Raw genomic sequence first — 19,386 nt, 5'->3', positions numbered from 1 at the left:
CAGCAGGCAACAGCTAGCACTCAACATTGTACAGGTGAGGAATGCTGGGTAGTAAGTAACCACAGGCACATGCTAGCACACAAACGTTGTACAGTCGGGGATACTGGGTAGTAGTAACCAGCAGCCACAGCTAGCACACAACATTGTACAGGTAGATTTACTGGGTAGGTAGTAACCAGCAGGCACAGCTAGCACACAACATTGTACAGGTGAGGATACTGGGTAGTAGTAACCAGCAGCACAGCTAGCTCACAGCATTGTACAGGTAGGGATACTGGGTAGTAGTAACCACCAGGCACAGTTAGCACACAACATTGTACAGGTGAGGATACTGGGGTAGTAGTAACCAGCAGGTACAGCTAGCACACAGCATTGTACAGGTGAGGAATACTGGGTAGTAGTAACCAGCAGGCACACTAGCACCAGCATTGTACAGGGGAGGATACTGGGTATTAGTAACCAGCAGGCACAGCTAGCACACAGTATTGTACAGGTGAGGAATACTGGTTAGTAGTAACCAGCAGGTACAGCTAGCACACAGCATTGTAACAGGTTGAGGGACACTGGTTAGTAGGAAACCAGCAGGCACAGCTAGCACACAGCATTGTACAGGTGAGGATACTGGGTATAGTAACCAGCAGGCACAGCTAGCACACACATCATTGTACAGGTTGAGGACACTGGGTTAGTATAACCAGCAGGCACAGCTATCACACAGTATTGTACAGATGAGAACACTGGTTAGTAGTAACCAGCAGGCACAGCTGACACACAACATAATGCAGGGTAGGGATACTGGGTAGTAGTAAACCAGCAGGCTCAGCTAGCACACGGTAACAAAATTTTTCAGGTGGGGATACTGGGTAGTAGTAAACCAGCAGGCACAGCTAGCACACAACATTGTACAGGTGAGAATACTGGGTAGAAGTAACCAGCAGGCACAGCTAGCACACAACATTGTACAGGTGAGGATACTGGGTAGTAGTAACCAGCAGGCACAGCTAGCATCACAACATTGTACAGGTGGGGATACTGGTATAGTAACCAGCAGGCACAGCTAGCACACAACATTGTACAGGTGAGGATACTGGATAGAAGTAACCAGAGGCACAGCTAGCACACAACGTTGTACGATAAAGATACTGGGTAGTAGTAACCAGCAGGCACAGCTAGCACACAACATTGTACAGGTGAGGATACTGGGTAGTAGTAACCAGCAGGCCAGCTAGCACACAATATTGTAAAGGTAGGATACTGGGTAGTAGTACCAGCAGGCACAGCTAGCACACATCATTGTACAGGTGAGGATACTGGATAGTAGTAACCAGCAGGAAACAGCTAGCACACAACATTGTACATGTGAGGATACTGGAATAGTAGTAACCAGCAGGCACAGCTAGCAGACAACATTGTACAGGTGAGGATACTGGGGTAGTAGTAACCACAGGCACAGCTAGCACACAACATTGTACAGGTGAGGATACGGGTAGTAGTAACCAGCAGGCACAGCTAGCACACAGCATTGTACAGGTGGAGGATACTGGGTAGTAGTAACCAGCAGCACAGCTAGCACACATCATTGTACAGGGTGAGATACTGGGTAGTAGTAACCATCAGGCACGCTAGCACACATCATTGTACAGTGAGGATGCTGGTTAGAAGTAAAGTAACCAGCAGGAACACTAGCACACAACATTGTACAGGTGAGGATACTGGGTAGTAGTAACCACAGGCACAGCTAGCACACATCATTGTACAGGTGGGATACGTGGGGAAGTAGTAACCAGCAGGCACAGCTAGCACACATCATTGTACAGTGAGGATACTGGGTAGTAGTAGTAACCAGCAGGCACAGCTAGCACACAACATTGTACAGGTGAGGATACTGGTTAGTAGTAACCAGCAGGCACAGCTAGCACCCTCATTGTACAGGTGAGGATACTGGGTAGTAGTAACCAGCAGGCACAGCTAGCACACATCATTGTACAGGTGAGGATACTGGGTAGTAGTAACCAGCAGGCACAGCTAGCACACAGCATTGTACAGGTGAGGATACTGGGTAGTAGTAACCAGCAGGCACAGCTAGCGCACAGCATTGTACAGGTGAGGACACTGGTTAGTAGTAACCAGCAGGCACAGCTAGCACACAACATTGTACAGGTGAGGATACTGGGTAGTAGTAACCAGCAGGCACAGCTAGCTAGCACACAACATTGTACATGTGAGGATACTGGGTAGTAGTAACCAGCAGGCACAGCTAGCACTAACATTGTACAGGTGAGGATACTGGGTTGTAGTAGTAACCAGCAGGCACAGCTAGCACACATCATTGTACAGGTGAGGATACTGGGTAGTAGTAACCAGCAGGCACAGCTAGCACACAACATTGTACAGGTGAGGATACTGGGTAGTAGTAACCAGCAGGTACAGCTAGCACACAACATTGTACAGATAAAGATACTGGGTAGTAGTAACCAGCAGGCACAGCTAGCACACACAGCAATTGTACAGGTGAGGACACTGGTATGTAGTAACCAGCAGGCACAGCTAGCACACTGTATTGTACAGGTGAGAACACTGGTTAGTAGTAACCAGCAGGCACAGCTGACACACAACATAGTACAGGTAGGGATACTGGGTAGTAGTAACCTGCAGGCACAGCTAGCACACAACATTGTTCAGGTGGGGATACTGGGTAGTAGTAACCAGCAGGCACAGCTAGCACACAACATTGTACAGGTGAGGATACTGGGTAGTAGTAACCAGCAGGCACAGCTAGCACACAACATTGTACAGGTGAGGATACTGGGTAGTAGTAACCAGCAGGCACAGCTAGCACACAGCATTGTACAGGTGAGGATACTGGGTAGTAGTAACCAGCAGGCACAGCTAGCACACAACATTGTACAGGTGAGGATACTGGGTAGTAGTAACCAGCAGGCACAGCTAGCAGACACATTGTACAGGTGAGGATACTGGGTAGTAGTAACCAGCTGGCACAGCTAGCACACAACATTGTACAGGTGAGGATACTGGGTAGTAGTAGTTACCAGCAGGCACAGCTAGCACACAAACATTGTACAGGTGAGGATACTGGGTAGTAGTAGTAACCAGCAGCACACAACATTGTACAGGTGAGGATACTGGGTAGTAGTAGTAACCAGCAGGCACAGCTAGTACACAACATTGTACAGGTGAGGATACTGGGTAGTAGAAGTAACCAGCAGGCACAGGCTAGCACACAACATTGTACAGGTGAGGATACTGGGTAGTAGTAAACAGCAGGCACAGCTAGCACACAGCATTGTACAGGTGAGGATACTGGGTAGTATTAACCAGCAGGCACAGCTAGCACACAGCATTGTACAGGTGAGGATACTGGTTAGTAGTAACCAGCAGGCAGAGCTAGCACACAGCATTGTACAGGTGAGGGATACTGGGTAGTAGTAACCGGCAGGCACAGCTTGCACACAACATTGTACAGGTGAGGGATACTGGGTAGTAGTAACCAGCAGGCACAGGTAGCACACATCATTGTCCAGTTGATGATACTGGTTAGTAGTAACCAGCAGGCACAGCTAACACAGAATATTGTACAGGTAGGGATACTGGGTAGTAGTAACCAGCAGGCACAGCTAGCACACAGCATTGTACAGGTGAGGATACTGGGTAGTAGTAACCAGCAGGCACAGCTAGCACACAATATTGTACAGGTGAGGATACTGGGTAGTAGTAACCAGCAGGTACAGCTAGCACACAACATTGTACAGGTGAGGATACTGGGTAGTAGTAACCAGCAGGCACATCTAGCACACATCATTGTACAGTTGAGGATACTGGTTAGTAGTAACCAGCAGGCACAGCTAGCACACAGCATTGTACAGGTGAGGATACTGGGTAGTAGTAACCAGCAGGCACAGCTAGCACACAAACATTGTACAGGTGAGGATACTGGGTAGTAGTAACCAGCAGGCACAGCTAGCACACAATATTGTACAGGTGAGGATACTGGGTAGTAGTAACCAGCAGGTACAGCTAGCACACAACATTGTACAGGTGAGGATACTGGGTAGTAGTAACCAGCAGGCACATCTAGCACACATCATTGTACAGTTGAGGATACTGGTTAGTAGTAACCAGCAGGCACAGCTAGCACACAGCATTGTACAGGTGAGGATACTGGGTAGTAGTAAACCAGCAGGCACAGCTAACACAGAATATTGTACAGGTAGGGATACTGGGTAGTAGTAACCAGCAGGCACAGCTAGCACACAACATTGTACAGGTGAGGATACTGGGGTAGTAGTAACCAGCAGGCACAGCTAGCACACAACATTGTACAGGTGAGGATACTGGTTAGTAGTAACCAGCAGGCACAGCTAGCACACAACATTGTACAGGTGAGGATACTGGGAAGTAGTAACCAGCAGGCACAGCTAGCACACAACATTGTACAGGTAGGGATACTGGGTAGTAGTAACCAGCAGGCACAGCTAGCACACAACATTGTACAGGTGAGGATACTGGGTAGTAGTAACCAGCAGGCACAGCTAGCACACAACATTGTACAGCTGAGGATTCTGGTTAGTAGTAACCAGCAGGCACAGCTAGCACACAACATTGTACAGGTGAGGATACTGGGTAGTAGTAACCAGCAGGCACAGCTAGCACACAACATTGTACAGGTAGAGATACTGGGTAGTAGTAACCAGCAGGCACAGCTAGCACACAACATTGTACAGGTGAGGATACTGGGTAGTAGTAACCAGCAGGCACAGCTAGAACACAATATTGTACAGGTAGGAATACTGGGTAGTAGTAACCAGCAGGCACAGCTAGCACACAACATTGTACAGGTGAGGATAACTGGGTAGTAGTAACCAGCAGGCACAGCTAGCACACAACATTGTACAGGTGAGGATACTGGGTAGTAGTACCTGCAGGCAAGCTAGCACACATTATTGTACAGGTGAGGATACTAGGTAGTAGTAACCTGCAGGCACAGCTAGCACACACATTGTACAGGTGTGGATACTGGGTAGTAGTAACCAGCAGGCACAGCTAGCACACAACATTGTACAGGTGAGGATACTGGTAGTAGTAACCAGCAGGCACAGCTAGCACACAACTTTTACAGGTGAGGATACTGGGTAGTAGTAACCCAGCAGGCACAGCTAGCACACAACATTGTACAGATAAAGATACTGGGTAGTAGTAACCAGCAGGCACAGCTAGCACACAATCATTGTACAGGTGAGGATACTGGGTAGTAGTAACCTGCAGGCACAGCTAGCACACTCATTGTACAGGTGAGGATACTGGGTAGTAGTTACCTACAGCCACAGCTAGCACACATCATTGTACAGGGGAGGATACTGGGTAGTAGTAGTAACCAGCAGGCACAGCTAGCACACAACATTGTACGGGTGAGGATACTGGGTAGTAGTAACCAGCAGGCACAGCTAGCACACAACATTGTACAGGTGAGGATACTGGGTAGTAGTAACCAGCAGGCACAGCTAGCACACAACATTGTACAGGTAGGGATACTGGGTAGTAGTAACCAGCAGGCACAGCTAGCACACAACATTGTACAGGTGAGGATACTGGGTAGTAGTAACCAGCAGGCACAGCTAGCACACAACATTGTACAGGTGAGGATACTGGGTAGTAGTAACCAGCAGGCACAGTTAGCACACAACATTGTACAGGTGAGGATACTGGGTAGAAGTAACCTGCAGGCACAGCTAGCACACAACATTGTACAGGTGTGGATACTTTGTAGTTGTAACCAGCAGGCACAGCTAGCACACACAACATTGTACAGGTGAGGATACTGGGTAGTAGTAACCAGCAGGCACAGCTAGCACACAACATTGTACAGGTGTGGATACTGGGTAGTAGTAACCAGCAGGCACAGCTAGCACACAACATTGTACAGGTAGGGATTCTGGGTAGTAGTAACCTGCAGGCACAGCTAGCACACATCATTGTACAGGTGAGGATACTTGGTTACGGGTAGTAGTAAAAAGGGTTTCCAGCCAATTTGGAAATCAGGGAAATCCTGGAAAAAGACTTTCACTTTTTCCAGTTCATGTAGCTTAGTGTACTTTGTGATTGTCTGCAACTGCTATTTATCGCAGGTGTCTAAAACAAGAAATAGGTAAGATTATGATCCTGGAATTTTTATTTTCCAGCAGAAAAATCAGGGAATTTTGTTCATACGGTGAGTAACCATTTTACAAAAGGGTTTGGTAGTTTGGCTTCGTTAGTCGTACATTAACACAAGTTGCAAATCCATATGCGATGATGTTAGATAGTTTGTACTGAAATACAAAATAATAAGTGCATTCTTGGCCAGACAGTGTAATGTTTCCAATAGCAATTGTGTGAATCTTTGAATATTTTATTGAATACAGAAAATGTAAATATTTGAATAACAATTTTCGATTTGACGCTTTCCCTATTAACATAATAAGACGGTATGGAAACAATTGGTTGAAAATAATACTGAACCATTGTTTCTATCTGACAGAATGTGCTGACGATAGTGAGCAATATGTTCCTGATTGGGGTCGGAGCAGAGCTGGGTTTGACTGTAATTGATTTCTGCACTCTCTGTCTCGCTAATGTAAGTAAGATCAAATGGGCACCAGTCAATAGACTTAGCAATAGCTTATAATTTATCACTCATGCAAAAGACACAAAATCTTAAAAAGGACATGAGGTCCAATAACTTTACAAATGTACCGGACTTTTCCAGATTTTACTGGACCTTGCTCTTCTTTAACCAAATAATAGAAAATACCCTTTATAGAGTTTATTTTTGTCAGTATTATGTTTACAATGTTTTACAATTCTTAATACAATAAAAAAAAGCACCTAAATTTAAAACTGTTTTTGTTTACACACATGGTAAAATTTTCAATCAAAAGTAAAGAAAGCTTTGCGATTTTGTTTGCATCGTTAAACAGTGCTCTAGCTAGGCCTAAATCGAAGGGCGCCGCGCCCGGCCCTCCCGAACCTCCGCCCTGCCCCCCCCCCCCCCCCCCCCCCCCCCCCCCCGAACCCCCGCCCTGCCCCCCCCCCCCCCCCCCCTCAAAAAAAAAAAAAAGGCAACGGTTGTGTGGTTCCCAGTGCAGATTAACTATCATCACAAGGATTGAAACCAGTAAAATTCAATTTTACCAATCAAAAACTTGTTATGTTGCCTACGTCACGAATCAAGGTGCAATATTTGACTGATTCTAATAATAGCACTTGGAGTTTGTTACGTCACAAGCAGAGATAGCAAGTTCGCCTGATTGGTAAAAGCGTTTTTATTTTATCGTTTAACAATCTATGGAAGTAAAATTAATATAAACCTATCTGTATATTTGACATATTCCTAGTCTTGTTATAATTAAAAAAGTTTTACATTTGTTTTTTTGTCTGACACAAGGTCAGCCAGTTTCAGGAATAATAACTCAGCAAATTTCATCAGAAATGTCCGAGGTCTGATGTCTTTCGCATGGGTTGTATATGCTAGAAATTGTATATTATATATAAAAATTATAGCTAATCAGCTAACATTTTTATGCTCCCCCAAAAAAATTTGGGGGAAGCATATAGTCACCGCTTCGTCTGTCCGTCCGTCCGTGTGTCCGTCCGTGCACAATTTTTGTCCGGGCTATTTCTCAGCAACTAATGACCGGAATTCAATGAAACTTTATGAGAAGCTTCACTACCAAGAGGAGATGTGCATATTATCAGCAGGTTCTGGTCGGATGATTTTTCACAGAGTTATGGCCATTAGAAATTTTCCATTAACTGTACATATAGTGCAATTCTTGTCGGGGCTTTTTCTCAGCAATTTATGACCGGAATTCAATTAAACTTTATGGGAAGCTTCACTACCAAGAGATGTGCATATTATCAGCCGGTTCTTGTTGGATGATTTTTCACAGAGTTATGGCCCTTTGAAATTTTTCATTAACTGTACATATAGTGCAATTCTTGTCCGGGCTATTTCTCAGCAACTAATGCCGGAATTCAATGAAACTTTATGGGAAGCTTTACTACCAAGAGGAGATGTGCATATTATCAGCCAGTTCTAGTCGGATGATTTTTCACAGAGTTATGGCCCTTTGAAATTTTCCATTGAACATATAGTGCAATTCTTGTCCGAGCTATTTCTCAGCAACTTATTACGGGAATTCAATGAAACTTTATGGGAAGCTTCACTACCAAGAGGAGATGTGCTTACTATCAGCCTGTTCTTGTATGATGATTTTTCACAGTGTTATGGCCCTTTGAAATTTTCCATTGTACATATAGTGCAAGTCTTGTCCGAGCTATTTCTCAGCAACTTATTACGGGAATTCAATGAAACTTTATGGGAAGCTTCACTACCAAGAGGAGATGTGCTTACTATCAGCCTGTTCTCGTATGATGATTTTTCACAGAGTTATGGCCCTTTGAAATTTTCCATTGTACATATAGTGCAAGTCTTGTCCGAGCTATTTCTCAGCAACTTATTACGGGAATTCAATGAAACTTTATGGGAAGTTTCAGTACCAACAGGAGATGTGCATATTATCAGCCGGTGATGGTCGGATGATTTTTCACAGAGTAATGGCCCTTCGAAATTTTCTATAAACTGTACATATAGTGCAATTCTTGTCTGGGATATTTCTCCCCAACTACTGACTGGAATACAATGAAGCTTTATGGGAAGCTTAACTACCTTGAGGAGATGCGCATGTTATTAGTGGGTTCTGGTTAGATGATTTATTTAGAGTTATGGCCCTTTGAAATTTTTAAGTTGCTTAACCATCCATCGTATTATTTTTTTTCCAAAGTTATGCCCCTCAAGATGTTTCCTTTTATCTGAATATATAGTGTAATATTGTGACAAAAAACAACTTTGGGGAGCATCACCCGTCTCCGACGGTTTCTTGTTATATTAGCCGGCTCTGGGTTTATGCATGTGCGTAGTAAAGTGTGGTCCCAGATTACCCTGTTAAGGCTATTTAGGGATGACACTTTTCACCTAGACTGGATTTTCATTTAGAAGAGATTTACCTTTAACAAAAAATTCCATAAAAGCGAAAAGTTTTGTCTTTGATTGACCTTGGATGACACTTTGTGCACATGCATTAAGCCCAGTTTTCCCAGAGCATGGCACATATTTATGTGAAACAGAGCAGCAGAGCAGGGTTTTCATAACCATTGTGGGGGAACGGAATCAAGTCAAATTTAGATTTTATAAATTGATGAAATGGCGAATTTTTTAACTTTTTATGGAAAAAATGAACCAAATTGAGATTTTTTTATCAACAAATATTGACACATCAGGCCTTGTCTTGGGCATTTTTAGAAAAAAGCACTTCACATGGAAAGTCCACTGATTTGGCAAAAACTAATTTAATATAACTCTTTATAAGAATTCTAACTATGAGAACAAAATCATATAAATTAAAGGTATATACTTGGTAAAATGTATGTAATATAAAATTGAGATATTATAATTATAAGACACTTCTTTCTAAAAAAATAAATAATTGTGTTAACTTAACAATACAAGGCATACTTACAAAACAATGTTTACTTAACAATAAAAGGTTAACATTCATAATACAAGGTTAACATTCACAATACAAGGTTAACTTCACAATACAAGATTAACATTCACAATACAAAGTTAACATTCACAATACAAGGTTAACTTCACAATACAAGATTAACATTCACAATACAAAGTTAACATTCACAATACAAGGTTAACTTCACAATACAAGATTAACATTCACAATACAAAGTTAACATTCACAATACAAGGTTAACATTCACAATACAAGGTTAACATACACAATACAAGGTTAACTTTAACAATATGCTGTGTACCCATCAGATCCAGATCTGGGCCTGCTGTCGGTGGTGCTGCTGAGCCTTTACCAGGTGGTGGAGCTCTCCAGGTACCAGGGTGATGCTATGGGGATCACACCTCAGACCTTGTCAAGCGCCCTGGCAAGGGTCTTCCTGAATATTGCTGGATACGTGAAGCATCATCCGAAAGATAGCATGAAGGTAGGCATGTGTAGTGAGTCAGGCTTTGGAAAAATGGGGCTTAATACATATGTGTAAAGTGTTGTCCCAAATTAGCCTGTGCAGTCCGCACAGAATGAGCAGAGATGACACTTCCGGCTTGATTTTTTTTTCGTTTTCATTGACTACACAGGCTAGTCAGGGATGACACCATACATGCATTAAGCCCTGTTTTCCAAGAGCATGCTCATATGGAGTTAACATTATGATGCCCCTTCCAATTCTATTATCATTCCACAGGAAGGGGGTTTATTGGATGTCTTCATAAATTAAATAAAAAGTTGTAAGGGTGAGGAGAGAATTATTTCCACAATTCTCTAGCAAGTTAATGAAACTTCAAAAAGATAATCTCCACTAATTGTAGATCTGCAAGACACTTTTGAATTTATCCCACATGCCTGAGTTATTTGCCCTTGAACATACTGCTGAACTTTGTTAACTAAAAGTTGCTATGAATTCACAATGACTAAGATATCATAAGTTTGACATGTATAGACTTAAAGTATACACTTTAATATTAATGTTTGAAAAAGTCGCATGCTATGTATAAACTGTTTGCTTATAATAAGCTGAAACAAATAAATTAGTCTATTAAATAAGACATATTGCCTTAAATTTTACATAATAGGTGTTTAGACGCATGCAAATAATCTGATAAAAACTTGCCAAGCGCTCAGTATATACCATTTGAGAATTAATGTCATCAAACACAACAAATATTTGGTGAACAACTACTATCAAAACTTTTGTTAGAACATGGAGAGAATTCTATAAACACACAATGGGGTTTAGTGTAAACCTATTTATTTTAGCTCTATTGAATTGAAAGCCTAAGGCTTAATTCAAATGCTCTGGAGTCTATTTCCTTGGACTAGAACCAGTACTTGGTGTCTTTGAAAGAGATCTAAAGAACGATCCCAGGGTGGGGATCGAACCCATTTCCTCCCGGTCGCTAGGCGGACCCCATATCCACTACGCAAAGGCAACCTTACTACGCCATGGCGACCTAATTGGGTTTACAGTTTAAGATGAGAACTTGTTCATATTTATTCATGGTTTGTTTGTGTCTTAGTAGAACAAATTCGCAAAGCCCTCTGCAAGATGAAATGCGGCAAAGCCGCTGGACCGTCAGGTGTGAGTGCCGAGATGTTGAAAGCAGCTGGTGAGGAGGGAAAGAAATGCTGAGACAGCTGACTGAGGTCGTTTTCAGCAATGGTGTGATCCCCAAGGACTGGGAGGAGAGCCACATCCTTAACCTTTACAAAGGTAAAGGAGAGGCTCTAGACAGAGGAAATTACCGTGGGTTAAAGCTTACGGACCAGACGATGAAACTGATTGAGCGTGTACTTGACACCCACATACGCGAGATGGTCGATATCGATGGTATGCAGTTTGGTTTTGTTCCTGGTAGAGGTACGACTGATGCAATCTTCATCATACACCAGCAACAGGAAAAATACAATGCAGCAAACAAGCCACTGTATATTGCCTTTGTTGACCTTGAGAAAGCATTTGCTAGAGTTCCAAGAAAGGTCCTCTGGTGGGCTCTGAGGAGTCTAGGGGTTGAGGAATGGGCAGTTCGTGTCATACAGGGTATGTACACAGGCGCCAGGTGCCGTGTGCGTGTCAACGGACAATATAGCGAGGAATTTGGAGTCGAAGTAGGGGTGAATCAGGGTTCTGTTCTTAGTCACCTGCTTTTCATCCTAGTGCTTGAGGCTCTGTCGAGGGAATTTCGCGCCGGGGTTCCATGGGAGCTCCTCTACGCTGATGATCTTGCTGTGATCGCGGACTCACTGGAGGAGTGTCTCTCCAGATTGAAAGGTTGGAAGGATGGAATGGAAAGCAAGGGGCTGAGGGTCAATATGAAGAAGACAAAGCTCTTGATCACCGGCCCTGGACTGAATCTTCTGCGCGATGCGGGAGCATATCCCTGTGCAGTATGTAGGAGTGGAGTGGGAGTGAACTCGATTGAGTGTACCCAGTGCAAACTGTGGGTGCACAAAAAGTGCAGTGGCATCAAGGGAAGAATCACCAGCAACCCGGACTACGTTTGCCCGAGATGCATGGACCAGGCACGCCCAATTGATGGAAGACCTGTTACCCAGGTGGTCATTGATGGCTCACAGCTTGATGTTGAGGCCAGCTTCTGTTATCTGGGTGACACGCTATGTGCTGGGGGAGGCTGCGAACTTGCCATCATCACCCGATGCTGCATTGCCTGGGTAAAGTTTAAGAAGCTCCTACCAATACTGACGTCGAAGCATGTTTCCCTATAAATCCGTGGCAACGTGTTCAATGCTTGTGTCCGTTCTGCCATGTTACATGGTAGTGAAGCGTGGGCACCATCCACTTCTGATCTACAACGACTTCGTAGAAACGACAGAGCAATGGCACGCTGGATTTGCGGCATCAAACCTGATGACAGAGTCCACACTGACATGCTGTATGGCAAACTAGGGTTACCAGAAGTCACTGCATCATTGAGAGCCAGACGCCTGAGGTGGTATGGGCATGTCGAGCGTGCCACCTCTTGCATCAATTCAATATCAAAGATGGCCATTCCTGGTGCTAGAGGTAGAGGGAGACCAAGAAAATCGTGGTCTGACTGTATTAAGGCTAGTGCACACCTGTGGCATGGGTGACACTGACCCACAGAACAGAGGAGCGTGGAAATCAGGGTTTAGACGCTATAGCCGCCTGCTGCCTACCCCAACTACTGGGACTAATCCCGCAGCAGATGACAAATAAACTCAGGATCAAGTCAAGTGTGTCGAAAAAATGTGGCCAGTAAAATTAAGAATGAAATAAGATGACATGAATTTATATTTATTGTGGTAAAACTTAGTTAGTTTCAATGCTGTGCAAGCAAGATACAAATAAATTGGGGGAGGATCTTTTAACATACTTTAGCTGAGGATAAATTTGTGTGTTTTTATGCCCCCTAAGGAGGGCATATAGTGATCGGACCGTCCGTCCGTCTTTCCGTCACACTTTGCGTTTAGGTTTCAAAAAATGCTCATAACTTCCATGTTTCTTGAGATATAACCTTCATACTTGGTATGCATGTGTATATGGACAAGGCCTTTCCATACGCACAAAAATTTCGACACCTGTGACCTTGAAGTTGAACTTAGGGTCCGCGTTTAGGTTTCGAAATCTGTGTTTAGGTTTCGAAAAATGCTCTTAACTTCTATGTCCCTTGAGATATAACCTTCATATTTGGTATGCATGTGTATATGGACAAGCATATCAAAGCGTTTATAGGTGGCATATGTCATCCTATGGTGACAGCTCTTGTTTTCAATTCATATGCAACTTAAGAACTCAAGCCTGTCATTGATTGCGTGGGAATTTGTTACTTTTGATGACTCCACTTTAAAAGCTATTTTTAGTAGATTTTCATAGTCTGTCCTTTCTTCTGTCGGTAACCGTTTCTTTTGTGTCATTTTTACTAACTCAAAACAGTATTTCTGCCAGAAGGATTGAACTGAATAAACAAATTGGTGATTTGGCAAAGCAAATGTCGGACAAAGGCCTTACAGCTTCTGAAATCTTTGGGACATTTTCAATATATTTATGGATGCTGTTTCAGGTGCTATCAAGTGTCAAGGAGCACATGAGTGAACTTCTCAAGACAGTTTACTCTAGAGTCTCATTGGATGAGACGGTTGCGCATGAAGTGATGTCCACCATCCTGGCCGCTGTGTTTGCGGAAATGGACCACTCCAGTAAACAGGTTCAAATTGCATTTCAATACATGATTTTCATTCTGGGAAAACTGGGCTAAATGCATTTGCGTAAAGTGACGTCCCAGAAATGTGTGCAAAAAAAATGACGTAACATTACAGGATCTATTTAAAAGTTAAGTTTTGGTGAAGCCAAAAATGGAGATAGTGTATTACCAAAATCACATTTTTAGAAGCACTGAGTTTGTTGTTGATTTTATGTACTGATTGCGCTGCCTTCTGAGAAAACTAGGCTTAATAAGTAACATGTCATCCAAGATAAGCCTGTGCAGTTGGCTCAGGCTATTCAGGAATGACACTGTTCCCTTACATGGATTTTTCATTTAAAGGAACTCACTTCTAGACATAAATCCAGTTTAGGTGAACATTGCAGTCCTATATTAACCTATGTTGACCGCACAGGCTAATCTGGATGATGCTTTGCGTATATTTTTTAAGCCCAGATGCACAGGCTAATCTAGATGATGCATATTCATTATACCCCCATTACCATTGGTAATGGGGGCTATATAGGAGTCACTTTGTCGGTCTGTCCCGAAATTTCATCCGATCTTCACCAAACTTGGCCACAAGTTGTATCTAGATGATGTATAATATCAAGTTTTAATATGGGTCATGCTGTGTCAAAAACTAGGTCACGGGGTCGCTTAGTGTGTTTTAAACTGAAAGTTTGTCCGAACCATAACTATGTCATTAATCGTTAGATTTAAAATAACTTGGTACATTTGTTCACCATCATGGGACGGTGTGTCGTGTAAAAAATATTGGTCAACATCTCAAAGGTCAAGGTCACACTTGGAGTTCAAAGGTCAAATGCATGTCCGGGCCATAACTTTATCATTTATTGTGAGATTTAAAAATCATTTGGCAAATTTGTTCACCATCATTGGACGGTGTGTCGGGCAAAAGAATTTTGTCGATATCTCCAAGGTCAAGGTCACACTGTGAGTTCAAAGGTCAAAAATAGCCGTAAATGATCTTTCCCGAGCCATAACTGTGTCATTCATTGTGGGATTTTAAAATTACTTGGTACATTTGTTCACAATCATTGGACAATGTGTCATGAGAAAGAATTATGTCGATATCTTCAAGGTCAAGGTCGCACTTGGAGTTCAAAAGTGAAAAATGGCCATAAATGAGCTTGTCCGGGCCATAACTATGTCATTCATTGTGAGATTTTAAAATGACTCTGTACATTAATTTTGTTCACAGTCATTGGACAGCGTGTCATGCGAAAGAATTCAAGAGTTCAAAGGTCAAAATGGCCATAAATAATAATGGCATAATAATTCTTAAAAATCACCATTTAGATTCTTTTGTTTTGTGAAGACAGCATGCAAAATAGTCTGTGTCAATGCAGCATGTGGGGGTATACGTCACGTCTGTGACAAAACTCTAGTTAAGCCCAGTTTTACCAGAACAAGGCTCAATTTTTGCCCACAGAATGACCTGGAGGAGGAGGCCACTCTCGCCACTCTGCCCCCGATATCAGCCTGGCTCCTGGACATCCTGGCCAGGAAACTGCACCTCTTACAGTGAGTACACGGTGTACTTCGAACCTTGGACTTTTAACATGTACTTGTTAATATAAATATGTATTTACAGCCTAAATAAAAGATTTCTGTCATGGATGATTTTTGAATGCTGGAAAAATCCTTGAATTGGTTATTCATGGATCACTGATTTTCACAACCCAAAAAACATTGACCGTACCTGAGACAAATTACAAATTTAATTTGTGTTAACACTGCCAAAACCCAACCAATAGTTTACTTTAATGCTTAAACAATACCCTGATCTATCAGTAAAAAGTTAATTTAAAGCAACGACAATATAACAAACATAAACATTAAAATAACTTTTGTATTTTTTTTTACAGATTTGTGAATATGTTTGTACGTATGTACAATAAATTCAACAATTTTGAACTATATTTACATACCGATACATTTTTCAGGGAATTCACACAAGAGTTGAAAGCAATTTGTGACACGGGCATAGTAACAGACATGTACAAAACTGATGCCATTCTTCATCTAGTTTTGGCTGTAGCGCATGAAAGTATGTACTACAAAAATTACAAAAGCTCATGAAGATATATATTATCATAGTTTTCAGTAGATCTTGAACAATAGGAATCAAATAGCCAGCATAAACATCTGCGGGTTAATTGACAAAGCCTGTATTAACAGTTCAAATGTTGTCACAGGAACTGTGTTCATAAATGTTGAATATTTTTATTTGCCGTTTGCTTGCATCAAAAAGCAGGATTCTATGTAAGTTGAAGCTTTCATTACCAGTAAAATACACCTTTATGTGAGCCTCGCCGAGGGAAAACAGGCCTTAATGCATGTGGGTAAAATGTTGTCCCAGATTAGCCTCTGTGTCTGCCGTGCCCTTTTAGGGAATTTTCATTTTATGAAAGTCTCAGTTAGACAAATATCAAGTCAAGGCAGAGAGTGGCATCGCTGATAAGCTTGTGTGGACAGTCTAACCTGGGTTGACACTACGCTCGTGCATTAAGCCCAGTTTTCCCAGGCTGAGGCTCCAGTAATGAAAGAAGTCACATTTCTCAGAGCTGATGCATAAAGATATGCATGGTAGCTTGTTATCCCCCGCCATGGGCGGAGAGATTTTGTTTTGGCGTTGTCCGTCCATCTTTCCGTCTGTCCAGAGCCATGTCTTGGAAGTGCTTTGGCGGATTTCATTGAAAATTGGTATGTGTATATATATGGAAAAGAGAATGATGCACGCCAAATGGCATTGTACACCATCTGTTAATAACGGAGTTATGGCCGTTTGTATCTTGAAAAAATGCTTTTTTGAGTGTCAAATATAACACTTTTGTGTCCAGAAGCATATTGGCGGGGGATATCAATTCAACGAATTTGCTTGTTGCTTTCTCAGAGTGATGCTCTGACATCTAATTTTTCAGGAAAGATTGATTCAGCTGGCCTGAGGGGAATCTTAGATCATATAGACAGGCAGATGCCCAGACTGCTGGCTGAAATGTCGGAGGAAGAGACGGAGGATATTAAGTAATTAGAAATAATTGAGTAGGCTTTGGGAAAACGATGCTTAATGCATGTGAATAAAGTGTCCTCCCAGATAATCCGACCAGTCCGCACTGACTTATCAGGGACAACACTTTTCCTATTTTATAAATAAATGTTTATGTAAGAAACGAAAATATAGCCCTTATCTTGGAGGAAACTCTAAGACTCTATGCACATGCATTAAGCCTGACTTTTGCAGAGCACTGCTATTTTTAGCTCACCTGTCACGAAGTGACATGTTGAGCTTATGTGACCGTGTGATGTCCGTTGTGTGTGCGTGTGTCCGTCAACAATTTGTTTGTGTAGACAGTAGAGGTCACAGTTTTCATCCAATCTTTATGAAATTTGGTCAAAATGTTTATCTTGATGAAATCTGGGTTGGAATTGTATTTGGGTCATCTGGGGTCAAAATCTAGATCACTAGGTCAAATAATAGAAAAACCTTGTGTAGACAATAGAGGTCACAGTTTTCATCCAATCTTTATGAAATTTGGTCAGAATGTATATCTTGATGAAATCTGGGTTGGGTTGTATGTAGGTCATCTGGGGTCAAAGTCTAGGTCACTAGGTCAAATAATAGAAAAACCTTGTGTAGACAATAGAGGTCACAGATTTCATCAGATGTTTATGAAATTTGGTGTGAATGTTTATCTTAATAATATCTGATTTTGGATCGTATATGGGTCATCTGGGGTCAAAAATTAGGTCACCGGGCTAATTCTAGTAAAACCTTGTGTAGATGAAAGAGGTCACAGTTTTCATCATGTCTTAATAAAATTTTGTCAGAATGTATTGATTAATGAAATCTGGCTTGGGATTGTATATGGGTCTGATAGAATTTAAGTTGATGTAGCAAGGTTAGTTAGGTGAGCGATTCAGGGCCATCATGGCCCTCTTGTTTCATTATTATAACTATTGTTTTGCAAAAGTATCAATTTTTGAATGTTTTAAAATCTTAGTTAGATCTCTCTTTTGTTTACCAATGTTGATTGATTAACAAGCTGGAGAACTGGAATATGTAGGACATTTAAGCCTTACACTTGTGAACACTCATGTGTTCCCATACCTATTTTAAACTTAGATTTGCTTGTGCATTTCCTTCTGAACAGTAAAACTGTTTTTATAATGAAATCTAAATTATCTTTCTCTTCTGTTTTTGGATCGACTTAATTTTCTGGCAGTCAAATTGATCAAACTAAAGAGCTTAAGTTCTCATTTGAGTTCAAGGTACAATTGCACAAAAATTACCTAGTGACATAGTTTTTTCTACCGCACTTGACCCAGGTTCAAACTAGGCCTTGATTTTTTGTCAAGTTAAACATTCATACCATGTTTGATTAAGATTGCGGCAAAACTGTTGCCTCTAGAGTTATAATTTGTTTTTTATGCACCGGATCGAATGATCGGGGGCATATTGTTTTTGGCCTGTCTGTCTGTCATTGTCTGTCTGTCATTGCATGTGTCACAAACTTTAATCTTGGACATAACTTTTGCAATATTGAAGATAGCAACTTGATATTTGGCATGCATGTGTATCTCATGGAGCTGCACATTTTGAGTGGTGAAAGGTCCTTCCTTCAAGATCAAATATATGGCTTCAAAGCGGCGCAGTAGGGGTCATTGTGTTTCAAAAACACAGCTCTTGTTGTGCATAAGATTTGACCTGGTGATGTAATTTTGTGACACAATTAACCCAAATATAATGGGGGCTATATAGGAGTCACTTTGTCTGTCGGTCTGTCCCAAAATTTTCATCCGATCTTCACCAAACTTGGTCAGCAGTTGTATCTAGATGATATCTAGGTTAAGTTTGAATATGGGTCATGCTGGGTCACGGGGTCACTTAGTGCGTTTTAAACCGAAAGTTTGTCCGGACCATAACTATGTCATTTATCTTTAGATTCTTAAAAAATCGCCATAAATTAGCTTCTCTTGTTTTGTGAAGACAGCATGCAAAATATTCTGTGTCAATGCAGCATGAGGGTGTATACATCATGTTTGTGACAAAGCTCTAGTTTTATCACTTATGATTAAGGACATTTTTTACCATGTCTAAGCTTCTTAAAACAGAACAACATTTTATGCCACATTTATGTTTATTGTTGCAGATTGCTTATTTGGGTAGTGACGGAAAAGCTGAAGAAATGTGAAAGTGCTCTGGGACTGGCTCCTTCATAAATGTCCAGTCTGATGAAATATTGTGTAGTCAGTTTAGCAGCATTCTGGAAAAACTTAGCTTAAGGCATATGCATTGAGTGTCCTCCCAGATTGGCATGTGCAGTCCTTGCAGACTTAACAGGGTTGAAAATTAGTTTTTAGTGAGCCTGTGGCAACTGCAAAGGGTAAACTGGGGCACATTTGTTTCGCATTAAGACTATTTTTGCCAGAATGCGACTCTTAAAACAATAAGTACTGCTGGACAAAATTATTCTGTATTTGTTAATTGTCATTTGATCTGTTATTTTTGATGTGTGAATTACCCAAAAAAAAAACAA

At 41.7% G+C, this 19,386-nt stretch overlaps 1 protein-coding gene across 1 annotated transcript; it reads left to right on the top strand.

The window, feature by feature from the left end:
• Nucleotides 1-882: 882 nt before the first annotated feature.
• LOC127860997 (uncharacterized) lies at nucleotides 883-19,386 on the top strand. The gene is made up of 8 exons (XM_052399323.1): nucleotides 883-908; nucleotides 6,536-6,632; nucleotides 9,893-10,068; nucleotides 13,682-13,825; nucleotides 15,279-15,370; nucleotides 15,793-15,896; nucleotides 16,771-16,873; nucleotides 19,000-19,386. The coding sequence occupies exons 2-8, from the start codon at nucleotides 6,560-6,562 to the stop codon at nucleotides 19,067-19,069; spliced, it is 762 nt and encodes a 253-aa protein (XP_052255283.1). The 5' UTR covers nucleotides 883-908; nucleotides 6,536-6,559; the 3' UTR covers nucleotides 19,070-19,386.

The sequence above is a fragment of the Dreissena polymorpha genome, chromosome 15 (assembly GCF_020536995.1).
Source record: "Dreissena polymorpha isolate Duluth1 chromosome 15, UMN_Dpol_1.0, whole genome shotgun sequence".
Lineage (NCBI taxonomy): Eukaryota > Metazoa > Mollusca > Bivalvia > Myida > Dreissenidae > Dreissena > Dreissena polymorpha.
Note: the sequence above shows the minus strand (reverse complement) of the source record. Positions and strands in the feature narration are given on the sequence as shown.

Bases quoted from the DNA above. Each gene is read 5' to 3' on its own strand.
- LOC127860997 (XM_052399323.1), top strand. From the start codon at position 6,560: ATGTTCCTGATTGGGGTCGGAGCAGAGCTGGGTTTGACTGTAATTGAT. The intron at 6,633-9,892 runs TAAGTAAGATCA...TGTACCCATCAG, and splicing joins CACTCTCTGTCTCGCTAATG to ATCCAGATCTGGGCCTGCTG. The intron at 15,371-15,792 runs GTGAGTACACGG...TACATTTTTCAG, and splicing joins AGGAAACTGCACCTCTTACA to GGAATTCACACAAGAGTTGA.